Source organism: Leishmania major, chromosome 31 (assembly GCF_000002725.2).
Source record: "Leishmania major strain Friedlin complete genome, chromosome 31".
NCBI lineage: Eukaryota > Euglenozoa > Kinetoplastea > Trypanosomatida > Trypanosomatidae > Leishmania > Leishmania major.
Window position 1 is genome coordinate 826,917 of NC_007272.2, and position 17,674 is coordinate 844,590.

General features: G+C 58.4%; 2 protein-coding genes across 2 annotated transcripts; both read right to left on the reverse strand.

Moving 5' to 3' along the window:
- Positions 1–115: 115 nt before the first annotated feature.
- Positions 116–3,490, reverse strand: LMJF_31_1770 (hypothetical protein; the record flags this gene model as incomplete). The annotated part of the gene is made up of 1 exon (XM_001685111.1): positions 116–3,490. One exon carries the CDS (start codon positions 3,488–3,490, stop codon positions 116–118), a length of 3,375 nt encoding a protein of 1,124 aa, XP_001685163.1.
- A 7,788-nt stretch (positions 3,491–11,278) lies between these two features.
- On the reverse strand, positions 11,279–12,664 carry LMJF_31_1780 (putative dihydroceramide synthase; the record flags this gene model as incomplete). Its single annotated transcript, XM_001685112.1, has 1 exon — positions 11,279–12,664. The coding sequence occupies one exon, from the start codon at positions 12,662–12,664 to the stop codon at positions 11,279–11,281; it is 1,386 nt and encodes a 461-aa protein (XP_001685164.1).
- Between the last annotated feature and the right edge of the window lie 5,010 nt (positions 12,665–17,674).

Below are 17,674 nucleotides of genomic sequence, written 5' to 3' on the forward strand. Positions count from 1 at the left end.
ACACACACACACAGGGACCACCATAGAAAAAAATCAACTGTGTGCCAAACCAGAGAGCGAGCGAGCGAAACACGGGCTACAGGACAAGAGCGACCTGAACATGCCGGCTTATCTTCTACCACAGCCGTTTTCGCTCAACAGCAAAATCTAGCACCACGGCCACAACGACGCACGCAAGGGAGAGTGACATGAGTGCCACATGACTAGCATTCAGCACATAGTCGTCCGACAGAGTGTCACCACCGCGAAACTGTAGACCCTCCCTGCCTCTCGCTGATACACCAGACAACTGCAACCCAGTGCACACCAGCGTAAACACCAGCGCCGTGAAAGCCGCTGCCTTCACATAAAGCAACAGCTTGGTCAGAACGCGCACCTGCTTGCGGCGCAGACGCGTGTAGGACTTTCGAGCGCGCAGCAGAAACAGCTGGATGGTGCGCTCGCCGGGCGAGTTCTCCGGCAGCACGTAGCTGGCTAAAGGCAGTCTGTCGTCGCTTCCCAGCCCGCTTTCCGTGTCGCTGCCAGGCCAGTTGCCGGGCGTCGACGCACCCGTCGCATTCCGCTCCTCCGCGGTGCGCGCCGAGGAAGAGCTCTCCTCCAGCATGCTCTGGCTCGCGATGTGTCGGCTCCGCGCGAACATCCAGCCCGTCGCCACCGACACCGGCATCAGCGGCTCCGGGTGCTCTACCGACATCAGCGCCGGCGGCGACACCGCATCAGCGGCGTGCGCCTCGTCCGCGAGCGGGTCCGGTTGGTGGCCTCTGGCGGGCAAAGCGCCGGGTGCCGCCGGCGCCCACATTGGCGCCATTGCACAGCCAATGCCGCTGCCAGCACCGCCGCTGATCGCAGGCGGCTGCGGCGGGGCGCTGCGCTGGTAGGCATCCTCTCGGGCCGCGCGTTCGCCGCCGTCGGCGTCCCGATCCTCATCGCTGCCAACGCCGGCATCTGGGTGCACGACGCCGGCTGTGCCACGCTGCCGCTGCCAACGTCGGCCGATGCGGTGCAGAGTAACATTCCGCACGGACACATCTCGCACGCCGCTGCTGCTGCACACCACGCTCTTCTCCTGCGCGACCAGACTCGTGCCGGGAGACGCCGTGTACGACGCGCCACGCGTGGTAGTGCTGCGGTCCCTCTCACCTTGCGGTGCCGCCGCTGCGGCCAGCAACGTGTGTGCCGCGCCGGCAGGTGGGACCACGCCGTCGGCTGCGTCGCGGCGGGGTGCTGCTGCATTTCTCGGGCCGTGCTCCGGCTGGAGGTAGTACCCCTCGCTGTACGGCGACGGGTGGCGGCCCGCCATAATGCCGGGTACACCCACGCTGCCGCTGCCGCTCGTCCCAGGCACCGTCGGCCCCCCGAGCTGGTGGTATGGCGGCACAAGCAGCATAGCGGCGGCGGTGCCCGACAACGCTGACTGGGGCGTGTGCGCCACCGATGGCTGCTGCTGCGGCGTCTGCGTGTGCGGCTGTGGTGGCGCCGTGGACGGGGAGGTGAACGACATCGGGGATGCGTCGTCCGCTGTGGCGGCGGCGGGCTCGTTGGTGGCGTGGCCAGCTTCGGCGCCAGGTTCGTGAGGTGTGCGGGGCGCTGCGGGTGCTGGTGCCGCTGTCAGCGGCATGGCCGCCGCCACGGCCCCCTGAGCGCGGTACAAGATTTCCATCGCCACGGAAGCGTCCACATCTAGCGCGGCGCGGAGCTGGCGGAGCTTGGCGCGCTGCGCAGGGGCCATGCCTACCGCGACCGCTATGAGGACGATGGTAAGCAGCATGAAGGCCTCGGCGAACACGAGAAGAATCGCAGATGGCGTGAGGCACACCGGCGCCCCTGCTGCGCTGCTGGGGAAGCGAACATTGGACGGGTAAACAACCATGTTCATGGCTAGCTGTGCCGTCGCGGTGAAGCGCATAGCACCTGCTGCGTATGCGGTCGGCTCGTAGACAGTGATGTCGCATATGAGCACTTTCGCAGCCGTCGCCGAGCTTTGGGAAGGGCTGCTGGGTCGACTGACGGGTTCTTGCCCGCACCTGTGCAGTGGGCTGGCAGGGGCGATCACAATGTAGTACCCAGTCTCGATAGTCGCGCACGCCGCGAGGTACTCGGCACAGGTGCGCATGACGGGTTGGTACTCGCGCACCACATTTTTAGGGTCCGCCCTTGTGATAAGGTCTGCGGCGGACACCATTTTCGAGCTGCTTGCGTCCGTGTCGTCGGGAAGGTATGCGGAGACGTCGGCATTGTAGATGGTTGTGAGGTTCAGCATAGGAACCGTGTCGGTGTCGCTGTCGCATGTGAGGGTGAAGGCGGCTTTTGCCCCCTGGGGGAGAGAGCTGTGGAGGACGATGCGAACGTGGCTCACATTGCCGCCTTGCGGCGTGCCAGCAGCGGGGGGTGCGTGCGTAGGAGCGTTGTGGCCGGGAGCATCGCCCTGCCCAGGAGCAGCAAGAGGGGGATGGGAGTGTGGCTCTCTTTCATGAGCGCGCAGACCTGTCAAGACGTTGCCCAGGCCACTGCCTCCGCTTCTCCAGCCGTGGTGTGCGTGGAGAGGCAAAGCAGGAGGGGTTGGGCCACAGTCGCTGCGGAAGGCGCGCCAGTCAATTACCACGGGGGCCGCGGTGTTCTGCAGCTGAGGCACCGGGTGTGCTGTTGCTGCTGGTAGACAAATGTACGAGCAGGAGCTCACGCGTGCCCGGTCAATACCGCTGTACGAGAACAGATCAGGGAACGGCGCCTGCATGCCGTTGGTGATGGACCGCATCCACCCAGACACCTGGTCCGCGGTGATCGTGTCGCACGCGTGCCTCTTGAACACGGTGCAGGGAGAAAACGCCGCATACGCGCTGATCTGCATACCGAGGCTGCCTTCGATGCTGCGCTTGTAGACTGCCGGGTCTTGTACATCCGTGACGCTTCGCGTGAAGTTCAAGCACGCTGTGCAGATCGGCGTGAAGAAGGAGCTGAGCAGCAGCCCCATGGCCGCCATGAGCACAAATAAGGCGAGCGCGCAGTAGGTGCGCACCTGCTTGTCGGGGCTCCGCGGGACCGGAAGATCGAGGGAGATGGCGGGCGCGCCCTGTGCGATAACCGTGGCTGTCGTGGGGCTGACCGGTGCGCCGGGGGTGGCGTGGGGCTGGTGGGTAGGTGTGCCGTCGGCGGGCTGCGGCATGAACTGCGGCATCATGCCCCAGGGCGCGTACACGAGCGGCTGATGTACGCGGAGGATCCGCTGCGGTGAGGAGGGGGCGATTGGTGACGCGACAGACGGCCCCGGCGCTGCCGCCTCTCGCGGTAACTGGAGGGAGTCGTCACCGACATCCCGTTGCTCCAACAATCCAGGATTTCTTAGTGGCAGGATGTGAGGCGCGTGCGAATAGTGCTGGTGGTAATAGTAGCATAGATGGGGCTGCAGTTGCGCGGTGCTTGTGAGAAGCGTAGCATTAGATGGTGGGGGAGTGGTGTCTTCCGGTGTCGGAGTCGAGGAGAACAGTGACATAGATGGGAGTGGGGTGCGTAGCAAGTGAGAAGTGCGAGGCTGAGCTGACGTGTTCCGACCCCTCGACGACAGACAGCGCTAGTGTACAAAGGCAGGGGGGGGGCTCACGGAGGTAGGGAGGGGCACGGGGTTCTGCATACGGCGTGTGGAGACGAAAGGCGGCAGAGGGTGAAAACGGCAGCCACCTACCTGACCGTCCTCGGAGTGGTCGTGTTGGAGAGGACAGCTGATGGGAGAAGTCAAGTTAGGCGGGGGCAGGGAGACGGGTGAGAGGAGGGAGTGTGCGCCAGCAACGAAAAGAGGTGGGGGGGGGAGAGAGAGCGAGAGGCAAAGCAGCGTGCGTCGCCAGCAGGGACTCATAGAAGCCGATGAGCGCGCTGCTAGGGGCTGGTGGGTAGGCCAGCGCGAGGGGGGTGGGGACACGCATTACAGGGGGCGTGGCAAGTTCTCCGGCATGTGCAGTGGGTGCGGAGAGACCCCCCTTCCTGCGCAAGACAAGAGAGTGAGAAATAATCGCAGCCTGGGGCAGACCACACAGGGACAGAGGGGAACAGAAAAGAAAAGAGACGAGATCGTCCTGCTCAAGAAAGACTACGGTTCGAGTATGTTTGGGCCGGTAGAGGGGGAAGAGCGGAAAGGAGATGAGGGGTGCGTAAGGGGGCGGGGGCGGGGCGTGTCTGTCGCCTGTGGGTTGTTGCGGCCGATGGGAGTGGGTGAGTGAGCAAGGAGAAGAGAGGAGGAGAGGAGTGGCATAGATAGAGAGACAATAAAGGAGGCGCGCACGGCGAGGGAGAAAGGTGAACGCAGTGGTAATGCAGTTGCTCTCTGGGCTTCACGCTAGCCGCAACTCTAGCGTGTCTGACGCGCAGCTGTGCATGGCAGGCACATGAGAGAATTCGAGCGAGCCAAGGCTGTACAACATGGTCCAGCGACACCAAGATCGCCATCGATTCTCCAGGCGAGTAGCGTGAAAGCTGCCTTTCCACTGTTTGCGCCACCGTAGGGTGGTGGGTGGGTCGCCGCTCCATTTCTGTTGTGCAACGGCGCTGGTGCTGTGCACTGAGGGAGGTTGCGGAAACCAAAGGCAGAGTAAAGGCGCGCGCGCAGGAGGAAAAAGCCAGCGCGAGGGGGCGCCATCCTCCGACACCGCGTCTTTCCGCCATCACCGTTTCACTTGCTCTTCCGCTGCCCCCCCCCCCCCCCCCATTCCCACGAGCCTGACTTTTCCTGCCGTTGGGCAATGACGCCGGCGACTTGCGTTGTCGGCAGAACAGCGAAACGAATACAAAAGTGGGGGTGAGACGGGGTGGGGAAAAGGCGAAAAGGGATACGATACGTCCCTACAACATCCCCCCTTCCACCCACCCACACCCACCCACCCACCCACACACACACACATACACGTACACATACATGTGTATGCGTGCTTGTGCAGGGGGACAGGGGAAGAGGAGGAGAGATCGAGCAGGATAAGGCATCTACCAGACACCGACTGACGTGTGCGAGCGCGCAACGTTGAGCATGCGCACGCGGAGCGCAGACTCTGCATCAAAGATGATAGAAACAGACCTGAAAAACTTGTTCTTTGTTCACCGTGCCCACTTCTCCGTCGCAGCGCAACAGCCATACACTACTCCACCTGGCCCTGTCACAGGCCCCCATCGTCTGGTGCGAAGCTGCCATAGACACACGCGGGACAGCAGTGCGCCGACTCGGTCACCTGATAGCACGGCCTCTGACCCCAAACTCTGCCCACTCACCCGCCTCCCAGCCGCTTCTATTATGCCCGTCGCCACCCCTGGTGCATGCCCCCCGGTGGCCCAGGCTCCCCACCAGTGGGCGGCGAGGGGCGGCTGAGGTACGCTGACGTCACACTGACACCCTGCCCATCACACGAGTCGTACAAGCGTACTCGCTGTCGAAGATCCCTCCCACGCAACGCCATCCGCGGCCTCGCCGCCGGCATCGGTAGAGGCGTGCGTTGCGCCGACCCCCCTGCGGGGGTAGGCGTCTGACCCTGTTACGGCCAGAAGCGGTGCAGCATTGGCAGGGGATAGGGCGCAGCTCGGCTCCTCCCCCACACACAAACACACAGAATGGGGGTGCGCTGGACCCTGAGATGCCACGCACTGAGAGGGGTGTGTCCCCCTCCGTCCCTAGGGAGGTGAAACCGATTACAGGTACATATGAAGAGGGAATACGATGGAGTTTAGGGAGCATGAAGCGAAGTACACGTAGCACAGCAGAAGCGCCCGTGAAGGAAACGGTGTTGCCGGGAGAGTGGCGGTGGTGGTGAGGGGGGACGCCAAGGCTGACCGAGAGAAAAGGTTAGCCGGTGGGGTGTGGGTTGTGTGGGGGCGGACGAAGCGCACAGTCCGCGAACGACAGAGAAACGCACATCTAAATCGATGCAAAGAGGACGTTACATCAACGCCTCGCCTTCGTTTTTTTGTTTTGTACCGCTTCCCTGCTGCTGCCTCCCCTCCCCCCCCTCGCTGTCTCAAGGCACGGAAGGGGGTTGAGGCCACACCGTACGACCAGCGTCACGTACACTCACCGCATGCTCACATGAAGAAAAGACATATAGTTGCGCACCATCCCCGTTCACAGTGGTGACGCGCCTTATTCGACGAGCTGCCCATGTCCACACAAAGAGAGAGAAGGCTGAAGCGAGAGGGAGCCCAGCGTAATGCCAGCGTGCACGCACACAACCGGGGCAACATCCCCCCCAAGGGGCCCAAAACAAACACAAAGAGACAGTAAAAGATACACAGGGAAACCGACATGCGGACAGACACGACCGAACGAGGATCCGTTGCATCGCAAGTGGACTGGCGGGAGGTGGCAAGGGCTGCGAAGGGAGCGGTGTCCTTCCTCGGAGAGGACGTTGGGTAGAGGTGAGAGCTGGAGAAACGAAAGAAGAGACATGGTTATGTGGTGACTAACGGTGCACTGCATCTTTCGGGTTTCATTCTTCGCGCCGCAGTGGCGATGGCAGTGACAGTGAAGAGAGAGGGAGGGGGAGGTAGGGCATGGCCCGCCCTGCAGAGCCGCAGCTGTAGGTCGACATTGGGGTTCCTCAGCGGCATTCAACACGAAAATGAGGTCTCTGCAGCTGCAGAGAAGGGAAGGGGAGACTCGCGCTCACATCGATTGCCCGCACACCCTCCTGTCTTGCCTTCGTGCCTGAAAAACCATGAAAAAAAAATGAGCCAAAACACACCAGAGTATAGCAGGAGCGAGACACGAAAAGACAGATCACGCGAACGCGCACGTGCGAGTGCGTCCGTCTATAGGGGGTGGCGGAGAAGGGAGGATAGAGGGCCCTCCCATAAGAGGGAAAAGGCCACCAAGGGAGGAGGGGAAGGACGCATTGCACACCGAAGAAGGGAAACCACCTACAGAAGCAATACAACACGGGGGTCGTGCAGAGGAGAATGGAGGAGGAGGGGGGGGGAAGGGCAGAAAGAACGGCGTAAGAGCAAGAGGAGAGGGAGAGGTGAGAAGCTGCACCGCGACAAACCGAAAGGCACACATGCATCATGTATACACATGTATACATGTGTATACATGATGCATGTGTAGAGAAGGAGAGAGCCGAGACGACGAGAGGCGGGGTCAGACCAAAAGGGAACGCCGAACGGAGCCGCGAAAGGGAGAAAATACTACTACTGCGACTAATGAAAGAAGACAGCATTGAGGGACACGATGGGAAAAAGACAACACGTGTATGTGCTCCGTGGGTGAGTGTGAGAGAGAAAGCGATCGACAGGCAGTCGAGAATGGGTGGGGTCGGGCAGGCCGTTACCTCGAACAGAGACGGGAATCGAGAGAGAAGGTTTTGATGAAGGTGCGGCAGCAACGGACAGAACAAAAAAAGAAGAGACGAGCAAAAGCAAAGAAAGCAAAGCGATGCGACACTTTTGGAATATGTGTTTACATGTCGAGTCGGAATTGCGATGTACCACAGCAGCCCCGCCTCACGCCGGTCGTATCGTTGGCAGCTTGAATCCCTTCACATCCGCTCGCTGCATGATGCTCGCCTCCTTTGCCTTCGCCTACACGCCCACGCGCACGCATGACACAGGACATCCACAGCATGTATATATATATATATATATGTGAAGAACAAGTAAGGACACGTGCCAGGTCACAGGCGCCCGTCATACACAAGCAACGAGATAGGAAAGAAATACGTCGTGAGGCATTGATCAGAAATCGGACGTTGCACCGCCAAGGCGGAAACCGACACAGCGAAACAAGCAAGCAGAAAGTAAAGAGGCACATGCGTTACCTCACCCCTGTGACGAAGCATATTTTGCCATCAAGAGATCTCTTTCCCGCTGACGGACACTCGAATACCCGAACGGAACACATACGCATGCAAGCGAAATCGGCACCACACCTTCAGTGACCACTTCCAGCTACTTATGTTTCAGATGTCTGAGGGGGTGCGTATTCGGTGCTGCAGAGGCGGACGGGAAGCATCATGCTTACGAGAGCAGTCTCACACTCACGCAAGGCGCACAAAACACGTACACAGATATACATTAATGCGCACACGTGGTTGCGCGTGTGGACCACGACGAACAGCATACACACACACACACACACACGAAAAAAAGAGAATACGTAGTACTGCCCTCCCCCCTGCTCCTACTCACATACTTACATACACATGCGGTATAGCCGAGGTTCGAAGCGACGGAAGAAGCAAAACACGACAAGGGAGAGACAACAAAGAAACACGACAGCAGGGTCGCTGAGAGAGAGAGAGAGAGGGAGGTGGTGGTGGTGGTGCTCATGGGGCTGTGTGGTGACGAGAGGACGTCGAGGGCAGACACATGCACAAACACGAAGCCGAGTGGTTGCCGGCAGCTCTTCCACTATGGCACCATGGCGGCAGGCTTACGCAACCGTGCTTTCACATCAGGCATACACGAATGCCAGAAGACACGCATGCCACATCGACAGAGAAACGAAGGAAACACAAGAAGGGGAAGTTGGTGGCGATGGTGATGAGAGAGAGCGCCGCGATGCGTCCATAATTGCACCCTTTCTCTCGCCACAGCGACTGTTCGCACACGCGTGTCCTGCCGCGGTGTACCGCAAGTTAGGCAGGTGCCATGTCGGGTTCAGGCACCGCTGCGTTCCTGTCGAGTGCAAGGTGCGGCGGTGGTTCGACAGAGAAGTCGATGGACATGGGGCCTCCCTGGAGAGAGACAATCATGACCACCACTGTAGCAGCAGATGCAGCAGGTGCTTTCACTTAAAGCGTAGAGGCTTGGAGGCAAGAGCCCGCCAGCGGAACTGACACAGACGGATCTTCCTCTCCTCCATCGCCCGCCAGACGGTAAGTGTGAACGGAGGTGCCCGGCTCAGCCACGGAGACGGCATCGGGCTCCTGCAAAGCAAGGCTTGCCTACGCTTCCGTTGTGCTCTGACCTCGTGCAATCTGCTTGCCTTAATCACCATTAACACCGCTGTCCGCCGTGATAATGGTGGCTTCTCTATATGTAGTAGGTCGCGTTCCAATTCGCTGCCGTCAGCGTCTCAGGGTTTGTGCTGCTGCTACTGGCCTGCACTCGCACGCTCAGAGCCATCGTCAAGCGTGTCGCTGTCCTCAGCGCAGCAAAGGCAGAAGAGGGCGGTGCCGTAGCGCGCAAGAAGTTCCTTCAGGACTGCGGCGGCGACGACAACCACAACGCAGGAAGCAGAGATAACGATAATACCGTCTGGCCTGGCTTTGCTAGCCCTTGTGCTCTGGATGATTGGGTTTCTGCTCCTCTTGGAACCCTGCTTTTCGTTCTGTATGCGAGGAGCCCCCCCCCCCCCCCCGGAGATCGTGTGCGTGTCTGTGCATTGTGCGTGAGTGTTGATGATCGATGGAGCGCGGTGTAGGTGAGGCGAAGAAAGATACGCTGAAAGGGAAGGAGAGAAAGGGAGCAAGTGGCGTAGCGTGGGGCAGAGCGGCGTCGATGGAATCACCGATGAAAAGAGGAGAAAAAGTGATAGAGGCACATCGATACAGGAGGAGAAACGGAGAAAGCATAGGGAAAACATCTCGAGAGCACAGCATCGCACGCACACGATGTCGGTGAGTGTAGATCCATTGAAACGAAAATGTACGAAGGCACACACACACACACACACACACGAAAAAAAAGCAAGTATGCGGAAAGATGGCACGCGCTGCGTGAGCGCTGCTCACGTGTTATGCATTGGTAGGGGTGCACCGATAAAGTGGTGAAGGAGAGAGGCGTTGGACAGTATATGCGGATAAGAAGGGTAGGAGGCAGTGAGAACAAGGGTCGCACATGTAGAAGAGCCGGTTAGCCGTGGAGGGAGGGGGGGGGGAGGGGCGGCGGAATGATGACAGACGTCGTGAGTCGTTTGGAGGAAAAGGGGGCAAAAATGCCGGAGAGAGAGAGCAAGACGATGCAGAGGCGCACAAAATTTGATGCGGGCGCCTTCGGCACAATGCCTTTGCAGCATAGTAACTAGGGTCAGGCTTCTCGGCATGGCGCTGCTCTTGGCGACGCGTAGATGCACACCACGTGAGCGACCCCAGGAAAACACAATCTGGGCTTTAAGAGAAGCGGTTCTCTCACGGCCCGACAGCATGTTTTTGTGCTTCTGCATGCGACTCGAACCCCCGAGTAGCCAATTGCTACACGATCTCTCTTCTTTTCCTTCTTCGAAGACGCAGTTGATGATGATTACTCAGAGATCTCTGCAAGCATTAAGGGATGGGGGAGTCAGTGACAGCAACATGAATATAAGAAGGATGCATGCACACGAGTGCAAACTGCAGCAGTCCCAATTTAGGCCTACAAGGGAGCCGAACACAATCACTAGGGGCTCAGGTAGCTACATAATGGATTGCTGTCGCAGCGTATCTAGCGTCCTACTCCCACGCGTGTGAGTACTTTCACCAGCACACGTATACACCACTAATCGGGCTGGCATAGTACCAGACACACGGCAAAAGACGAAAAAAAAACACAACGAAGGAAACCTGCCAACCAGCCAACCAACAACACGCATACAAACACAGGAGAGAGAACGAGCAACACAGAGCTGAGAAGGCACAGCGGAATGGCTGGCAGGCGGTATGGCCATACGCATCGAATTCGTGTGCGCCATGAAGAAAAAGGAAAAAGTGGGAGGAGCCGCTGTCTCTCGCTCTCTCTCTATCGCTCTCACACTTTCGACCCTTCACCCCTCGGCCCACACCCGAGGCCGCCGCCGCTGGCGCTCGCCCGCGCTCAAAAAACAACAACAAGGGCACCACATAACAAGACAGAGGCAGCAAAGGCGCGCTGCCCCTCTACAGGCAGACTCTCCGCTCATTAGCTCCCATGCAAGTAGCAATCCGAAACACACGTACATGTGCAGATGCGCCTGCGTGCGTGTGTGTGCCCCTGGCGGCCTGTCTGCAGATCTAAACAGCTGTTTCGACAAGGAGAAGACCAGAAGAAGGGTGATGGTCGTGGTGGCAATGGCAAGACGGATCGACAGAGAAAAGGAACCGTTCCAGGTCGCGTCCGCCTCTGTGTGTACCGGCGGATGGCCCCCACCCCTCTCCCCACAACCTTTAAAGCCGGCTACTGTATGAAACAAGCAAAATAAAATAATCATAGCAAAATACCGCATCATCCGAACACACAAGCGTACGAAGCTCGTAGGAGATGACGCGCTCGCTGTCGACAGCGGAGATGAAAGCTTCTTTTCGTCTTCCATTGGGCGTTTTTTTTTTATGTGTGGGCGTTGTTGTTCGTCTTTCGACTACTCCTTCCGCTTGGAGGAGCCGCGGCGCTGCGAGCGGTTGCGAGTCGACGTCAGGGATGAAGACAGTGACGGCGCGACTTTGCTCTCTCGCGCTACATTGCGCTGTTGCATGCCGTTGCCTTCCTCAGCGGCGGCGGCGCCGCTTGATTCCGAGAGCGACCTCTGGTGGATACACGAGGGGCACTCGGAATCCTCCTCATCCTCGGAACGGATGTCCCTTAGCTCTCCCCCCTTCGCAATAGACAGTGACAAAACAATGATGAGGACCGCCCAGTACACATGCAGCCCCTGCAGCGCCACGTTCAGCAGGAAGACGAGCATCCACATGTTGAGGTTGCCGTGACGCACCTTGGGGGACATGCGGATTGTTGCCTTGCCCATAAAAGGCAAGCAGTAGAGTCGAAAAAAGAAGAAGAGCAGAACGAAGGCGGCAAAGCAGCAGTTCAAGCACAGCTCTGAGACGATGCACCGCTGCAGGAATGACTTCCGGTGCGCCTTGCTGTTCTCCTCCTCGGCGTTCTTGGTGTTGTGGCGCTCCCGACGCGCAGTCTCTTCCTGCCACATGTAGTGGATGGACTTGCTGACAGACAGCATGATGTCGGAGGCATCGTGGATGAAGAGCACGTAAGCGCCAAAGCGGTGCTCGAGGCCGATGTGGGAGCAGAGAATGAGCAGCAGCGTCGTGATGTGGTGCACTGCGTACTCCAAAAAGTCCGACCGTTTCATGTGGCGCTCAATGATGAAGAGGGAGCAGAGCTCGGCAAAGTAGAAGGCCAGACCGTAGTGGTAGTACATGATCAGCTCCGCTGGCGGGTTGTACGGGTGCGGCAGTAGAAGGTGCAAGCTGGCTTCGTCGTCGAGCGGCAGTTTGAACCAGGGTTGATCACGCTGGACGTAGTAACCGAAGCAGGAGGAGGCAAAATAGAACATCGACAGCCACATCTGGTTCTGAAACTTCATGATCTTTTTCCGATTGCGTGGTGAGAGGGAGGCCACGCCATGCTTGCCGGAAGCGATGCCGTGATGGTGGCATGTGGATTTCTCTGTGACGACGCCCATGTAGATGCCAAAGCGCGCGAAGGGCTCGCGGCAGAGGTAGCGGATCAGCATAATACCCAGGAACCAGTACACGGCCGGGTACAGCACCAAGAGCAAGCTCACATCTATTCCCCAGCCGCTGCAGCCCACACCGACTTTGTCTTGGTAAGCCTTGATGTTGAGGAAGGCGCTTGGCAGCTCCGACCAATTCAGTGTGGTGCGTGCAGTATCCAGGGTGCGGCGGGATGCGTTGGTTGGATCAGGTATATAGAGCTCCGCCAGAGATGCGTACGGGCTGCCGATTCCCTGAACCCGCATGGTCTCTGTAGAGTAACGAAGCGCCATGATGCTCAGCAGCAGCTGCTGCGCGGGTGTGAAGAACACAAACAAACAAACAGACTGTAGCGAGGCAGAAAAAGGAATAAAGGTAGCCAAGAGCACAGCTACAGCGCAACAGAGAAGCTATATATAACGACAGGGGCGGCTATGCATGTAGAGGAGTGATTGTACGTGTTTCTTGTATTCATGTGGGCGGTCTGATACACGGGGATAGAAGAGGAGGCAGCACCGCGACAATGGAAATTGTAATGGTATAATGTATTTGATAGTGAGAAAGGAGAGAAAACAGTCCGCTAACAAAAAGTGTGTGTGCGTGGGGGGGGTGGGGAGAGGGCGGTGGTAAGAAAAAGCGATGTGAGGTACGCTGGCTGAGCCGACCACACACACACACACACACACACACACACACACCCAACACAAGAGGGAAGAAGACTTAGGAGAGAACAAAAACGAGCACGTGATACGTTTCTTAGCGCGTTGTCTCTTCCACACACACCCTCTTCCTCTTCCTCAGGCACACTGTAAAACGGGGGAGAGAGAGAGGGATGGTGGGAGTAATGCACAAGAGCTAGTGGGCGATTAGGCGACGGCTATCACTCGGAGCTGAGAAACGACCAGGTTATATGCGCGTGTGTGCGCGCGGGTTAGGAGCGGAGGAGGTAAAGATGGGCAGGGAAATCGTGCGTGGATCCCCTATGCTTATCTCGGCTATAAGCTGCACGTATGTCGCGTGCGTATGCGTACATGTATACACTTACATCAGCGTTGAGCAGTGAGTTTTCATATATATACATATATTATACCGATGCGCAAGGGGCGGAGGTGGAAGAGGAGAGGGGAGAGGGAGGGGGGGGGGCCATGGTCAGAAACCGAATGGAAGGGGCGCGGAGGTGCGTCCGCATAAAGAGGGAGACCTTCTTTCAACGCGGGACGGCAGGACCACGGCGAAGAAGGGGAGAAGTAGTGGTGAGATTCTCTGGCATTCCGCATGGAGGAGAAAAAGAGGGGTGGGCTACGCTCATCGTTTCGCTATCACATGCGGCGCTGCAGTGCTGAAAAAGGGAGTCTTTGCTGCTGTTCTGACTACCTCACAGATCCTCTCTTCCTCTGTGAACATGTAACACCCGTTGAGGGGAAGAGAAGAAAGGGATAGTGCTGCTTCCTCTCTCTCCGTTGGCAAACTCGTTGCGACCTCGAGAGAAGCGGGGGGCTCGTGTCTTACGCCGATGGGATTCCGGGTACAGGGTGAGTGCGTATGTGTGCCGCCTGTAGAGGCATGAGGCGCAGAGCCGCAGGCCACATCGATCCCCACGCGCAAGTCCCTTCTCCCTCTAAACAACAACAACAACAACAACGAAACCGTGGGCAGATGCCAAGTCCTTTTCCTTGCGCTCCTCGGCCTCGACAGCGGAAGTGGTGCAGGAAAAGAAGTGCTGCACCACGGAACCACAAAGAACGCCGGAAAAAAAGAAAAGAGGTGCGAGCGCTCTTGCCAACGAGGTAAAGCGAATCAGAGCGAGACATACGGACGCCGAGATGATGAAGGAATGAGCACTGGCAATGACGGTGTGGCGGAGGCAGGAGAGACGAGAGCGAAGAGACACTTGATCATGAAATGCATATGCGCAGTCCTTCTCTCATCGGTAAGCTTCCTCCTCTTCCACATCGCAGTATCGCGACATGAACATCAGCTTATTGAGCAGGAAAAAGAAGACGAGAGTGCAGAAAAAAGAGTCGCGTGCACACACACGCGGCTCGTGGAGTTAGTCCGTTTCTCTGAGAGAGGGCGGGAGAAGGGTGGCGCACACGCCTACGCCCAGCTGCGCACGATTCGCACATATATGAGCGAAAGGGAGTGGGAGCGGGGTGGGGTGCTCCGAGCAGAGTCACCACGAGACATCACCGAGGCCAGACAAGGCCAGAAAGAGAGCGTTAGCTGAAAAAAAAGTGAAGGGAGGCGGAAGAAGGAGGGACGAAGGGAGATGCTGATGTGTGCATCACGCAGATGCGATGATAGAGACAGGGGGAAAGCACCAACAAGAGAAGTGTTATGCATACGGGTATTGCTGTAGAACCATCTACTATAGCAGAACAGACAATAACTCCCTCCAGGCATATCAGCACCACACTCGACCATGCGTTTCCGCTAGCGGTTTCCAGCGCGTGCACACAGTTGCGCATTGCATATCCGCCGGCCACTTGCGCAGGCGCCGACGAGAAAGTCATGATGGATAGGAAATGAGTGAGGACAGAGCCAGGCACCGAGCACGACACCATAGAAGAAGCGACGAAACCGAGAGCGGATGCACGTAGGACGGAAACAGAAAAAAAAACGGGGAAAATCAAAACAAAGTGTAAAGACATCAGGAAGAAAATAATAAAAAGAGGGAAACAAGCCGACGCAGACCGCAGTTCGTGTGCTTGTGTGAGAGAGAGGGCAGGAAAGGGTAGGCCGAGCGCAGCCGATGGAGAGAACAGCTCCCCCACCCGCGGAAAACACAGAGGACGCAAAACATAAAAAAGGTAACAGGGAATGACGCAGAAGAGGCTCAAGGCCAACAAGAAAGGGAAACACAATAATAAAGGCGTCAGACGCAGCGAGTGGTTTGGATAATTTTCCAACTCCAGTGCATGCAGCTCCTCTTTTTCATGGCTCCTCCAACCACATTTTTGTTGCTCCTTTCCTTTCCACCTCACGCTCGCTACCGCGTCTTGCATGCTACCGGATTTCCTCAGGTCCGTGCTGCTGTTCTGGTAGTAGATCACAGCTCCTAAATCATGGGCTTCGCCTTTTCCGCCCGCTCAAAGGGGGTCGCAGTCCTACTCGGCTGTCTCCTTTCAATTCCCCTTTTCAGTGCAGACGCTACGTGAATAAAGACGCACCGCTAGGTTCTCCATCATCACGCACACCCCGACAGACACATACACATCCCCACAAGAAAAGGACAACGACACATTCTCACCAAACCCAAAGAAATCGAAAAGCAAAACTAGTGTACACGGATGCGTTGGCTCGTCAACACGCGCGTGTGTGGCCTCGCGAGGATGCATGTCAGAGCAAGCCTGGGGACGACGGGCAGTGCGCTTCTCTCCATGCGAACGCACCACACAGATGAACCGCAGGAGAGGAGGAAGAAAACGGTAAGCGGAAAAATGAAAGCCAAACCAGTACCAGATCCACACGGGTTGCGCAGCACTGGACACATGCGAAACAAGAGAAAAAGCCATCGACAACTGTTCAGCGCGTCACGACGGCGTTCATCACGCCGGCAGCGCCGGACAGGGAGCCCGAAACACACAAACTACCGCAACGAGCCCATGCGGAACGCAACAGCGATGCGATGCTCGCAATTCACAGCGGAACAGACACAGAATAACAGAGGCACCGTCTTGTCGGCGACTTCATAGAGGGAATGGGGAAAGGGAAAAGTGGAAGGAGCGCAGTGCTCGAGGGGGGACGCCAGGCGGGCAGGCAGGCGCACACAGACGCGTCCCTCCTTCCAACCCTCGCGAGAGGTGGAGAGCGAAAACGGTGCTGGGGGCCTCGCATGGCCACCCGGGGACAGCGGTGCGCACATGCGCGCGAATGTCCGCGGAGCCCCTCCGGACGCCTGACGGCTCGCTTGGTGGTTCTGCACGCGAAGCGGCAGTCACAGGCCTCGCCTCCAACGCACCCCTTTGTGTGCACCACCCCTTCGCCCTGCCCGCGTGCGCCAGCAGCCGCCTGCGAGTCACCGCGACGGCTGCGTTGTCGGCTGACCGCACGTATCCTGCCGTAGCCTGGGGGTGGTGGCTGCGCAGAAGACGCAGCCCGGCTCTGCTGTCGCTACATGTGCCCGGTGCACCAGCGTGGCCTGCATCCGCGCTGTCGTCCTTGGCGCCTGCGCCAAGTCCCCCAGGGTGCCCACGGGTGCGATCTGCACGGAGATGCGGGTGCGCTCGTCGAGGGAGACCCCCTCGCCACCGGGTCCGCAGACCGTGACCGTGCGACCGCCCAGCCAGACCCGAGCACGGCACGCGCACACCGAGCGCGACGCGTGGCATCGGGGGGTATGCAGCGAAGCAGCACCGCTACAGCGACCACTCGTCAGGTGTGTACTGCCCCATTCGCTCTTGATGGGGTGCGAGAGGTGTGGACAGTGTGCCCTACATACATATATATATATATATATATGTGTGTGTGTGCGAGTACTCGCGGCCAGGGTACTTCGGCGTGTGAGGTGTGGGTGGGGTCCACATGCGATGAGAGGAGGCGGGAGAGCGTGCCTCGCGGCTGTCAAGGGGACAGAGGCAGAGGGGGAGTTGAGGGCGAGCACAAGGCGCTACGGATCCCATCGATGCGGCTCTTGAGGGCCACTGCCGTTCGTCTTGGTTTCCACGACTTCTCTTCGGCACGACGGCTGGGGAGTTCCCCGCTCAGGCTAACACAGAAACAACGCTGACAAGCATAAGAAAAAGACCGTCGCAAGATAAAGACGTCGCCACGGAGGCACCAGCAGCCCGCCAGACAGGCAGGCACAGGAGCGGCCGATAAGCCGGATCAAAGCAAAATGGTCAAGGGAAGCAAAGGAGGGAGAAGACAAGAAGCACCTCGTATATGCGTATGTGTACACACTCGACGATGTGGTGGTGAGGAGGCAGGACAAGGAAGAAAGGGCGGTGGGCACAGCGACGGCTCATGAAGGTGATGCTGCTGCTTGTGGTTGATTCTGATCAATATTGCGTGCGCGCCTGCGTAGCGACGCGGAGACAGACAAAACGGGCTTCGGCGAGGCAGAGCGCATTCGCAACGCAGATGGAGTGTTCACGACGAGCGCAGGACGCGAGAGGAGAAGCGCGACCCCACGGACCGTACACCATCCCTTCCCCCTGCTTCACATCATCAGGTTGAACACCTCGCCCGCCGCATACGCCAGCACGCTCTGTATCTCTCACTCATGCAGTCGCACATATACACGCACTGGCCGCGATGCGCACACACACGTGCACAGAGAAAGGCGGAAAGGGAGAACAAAG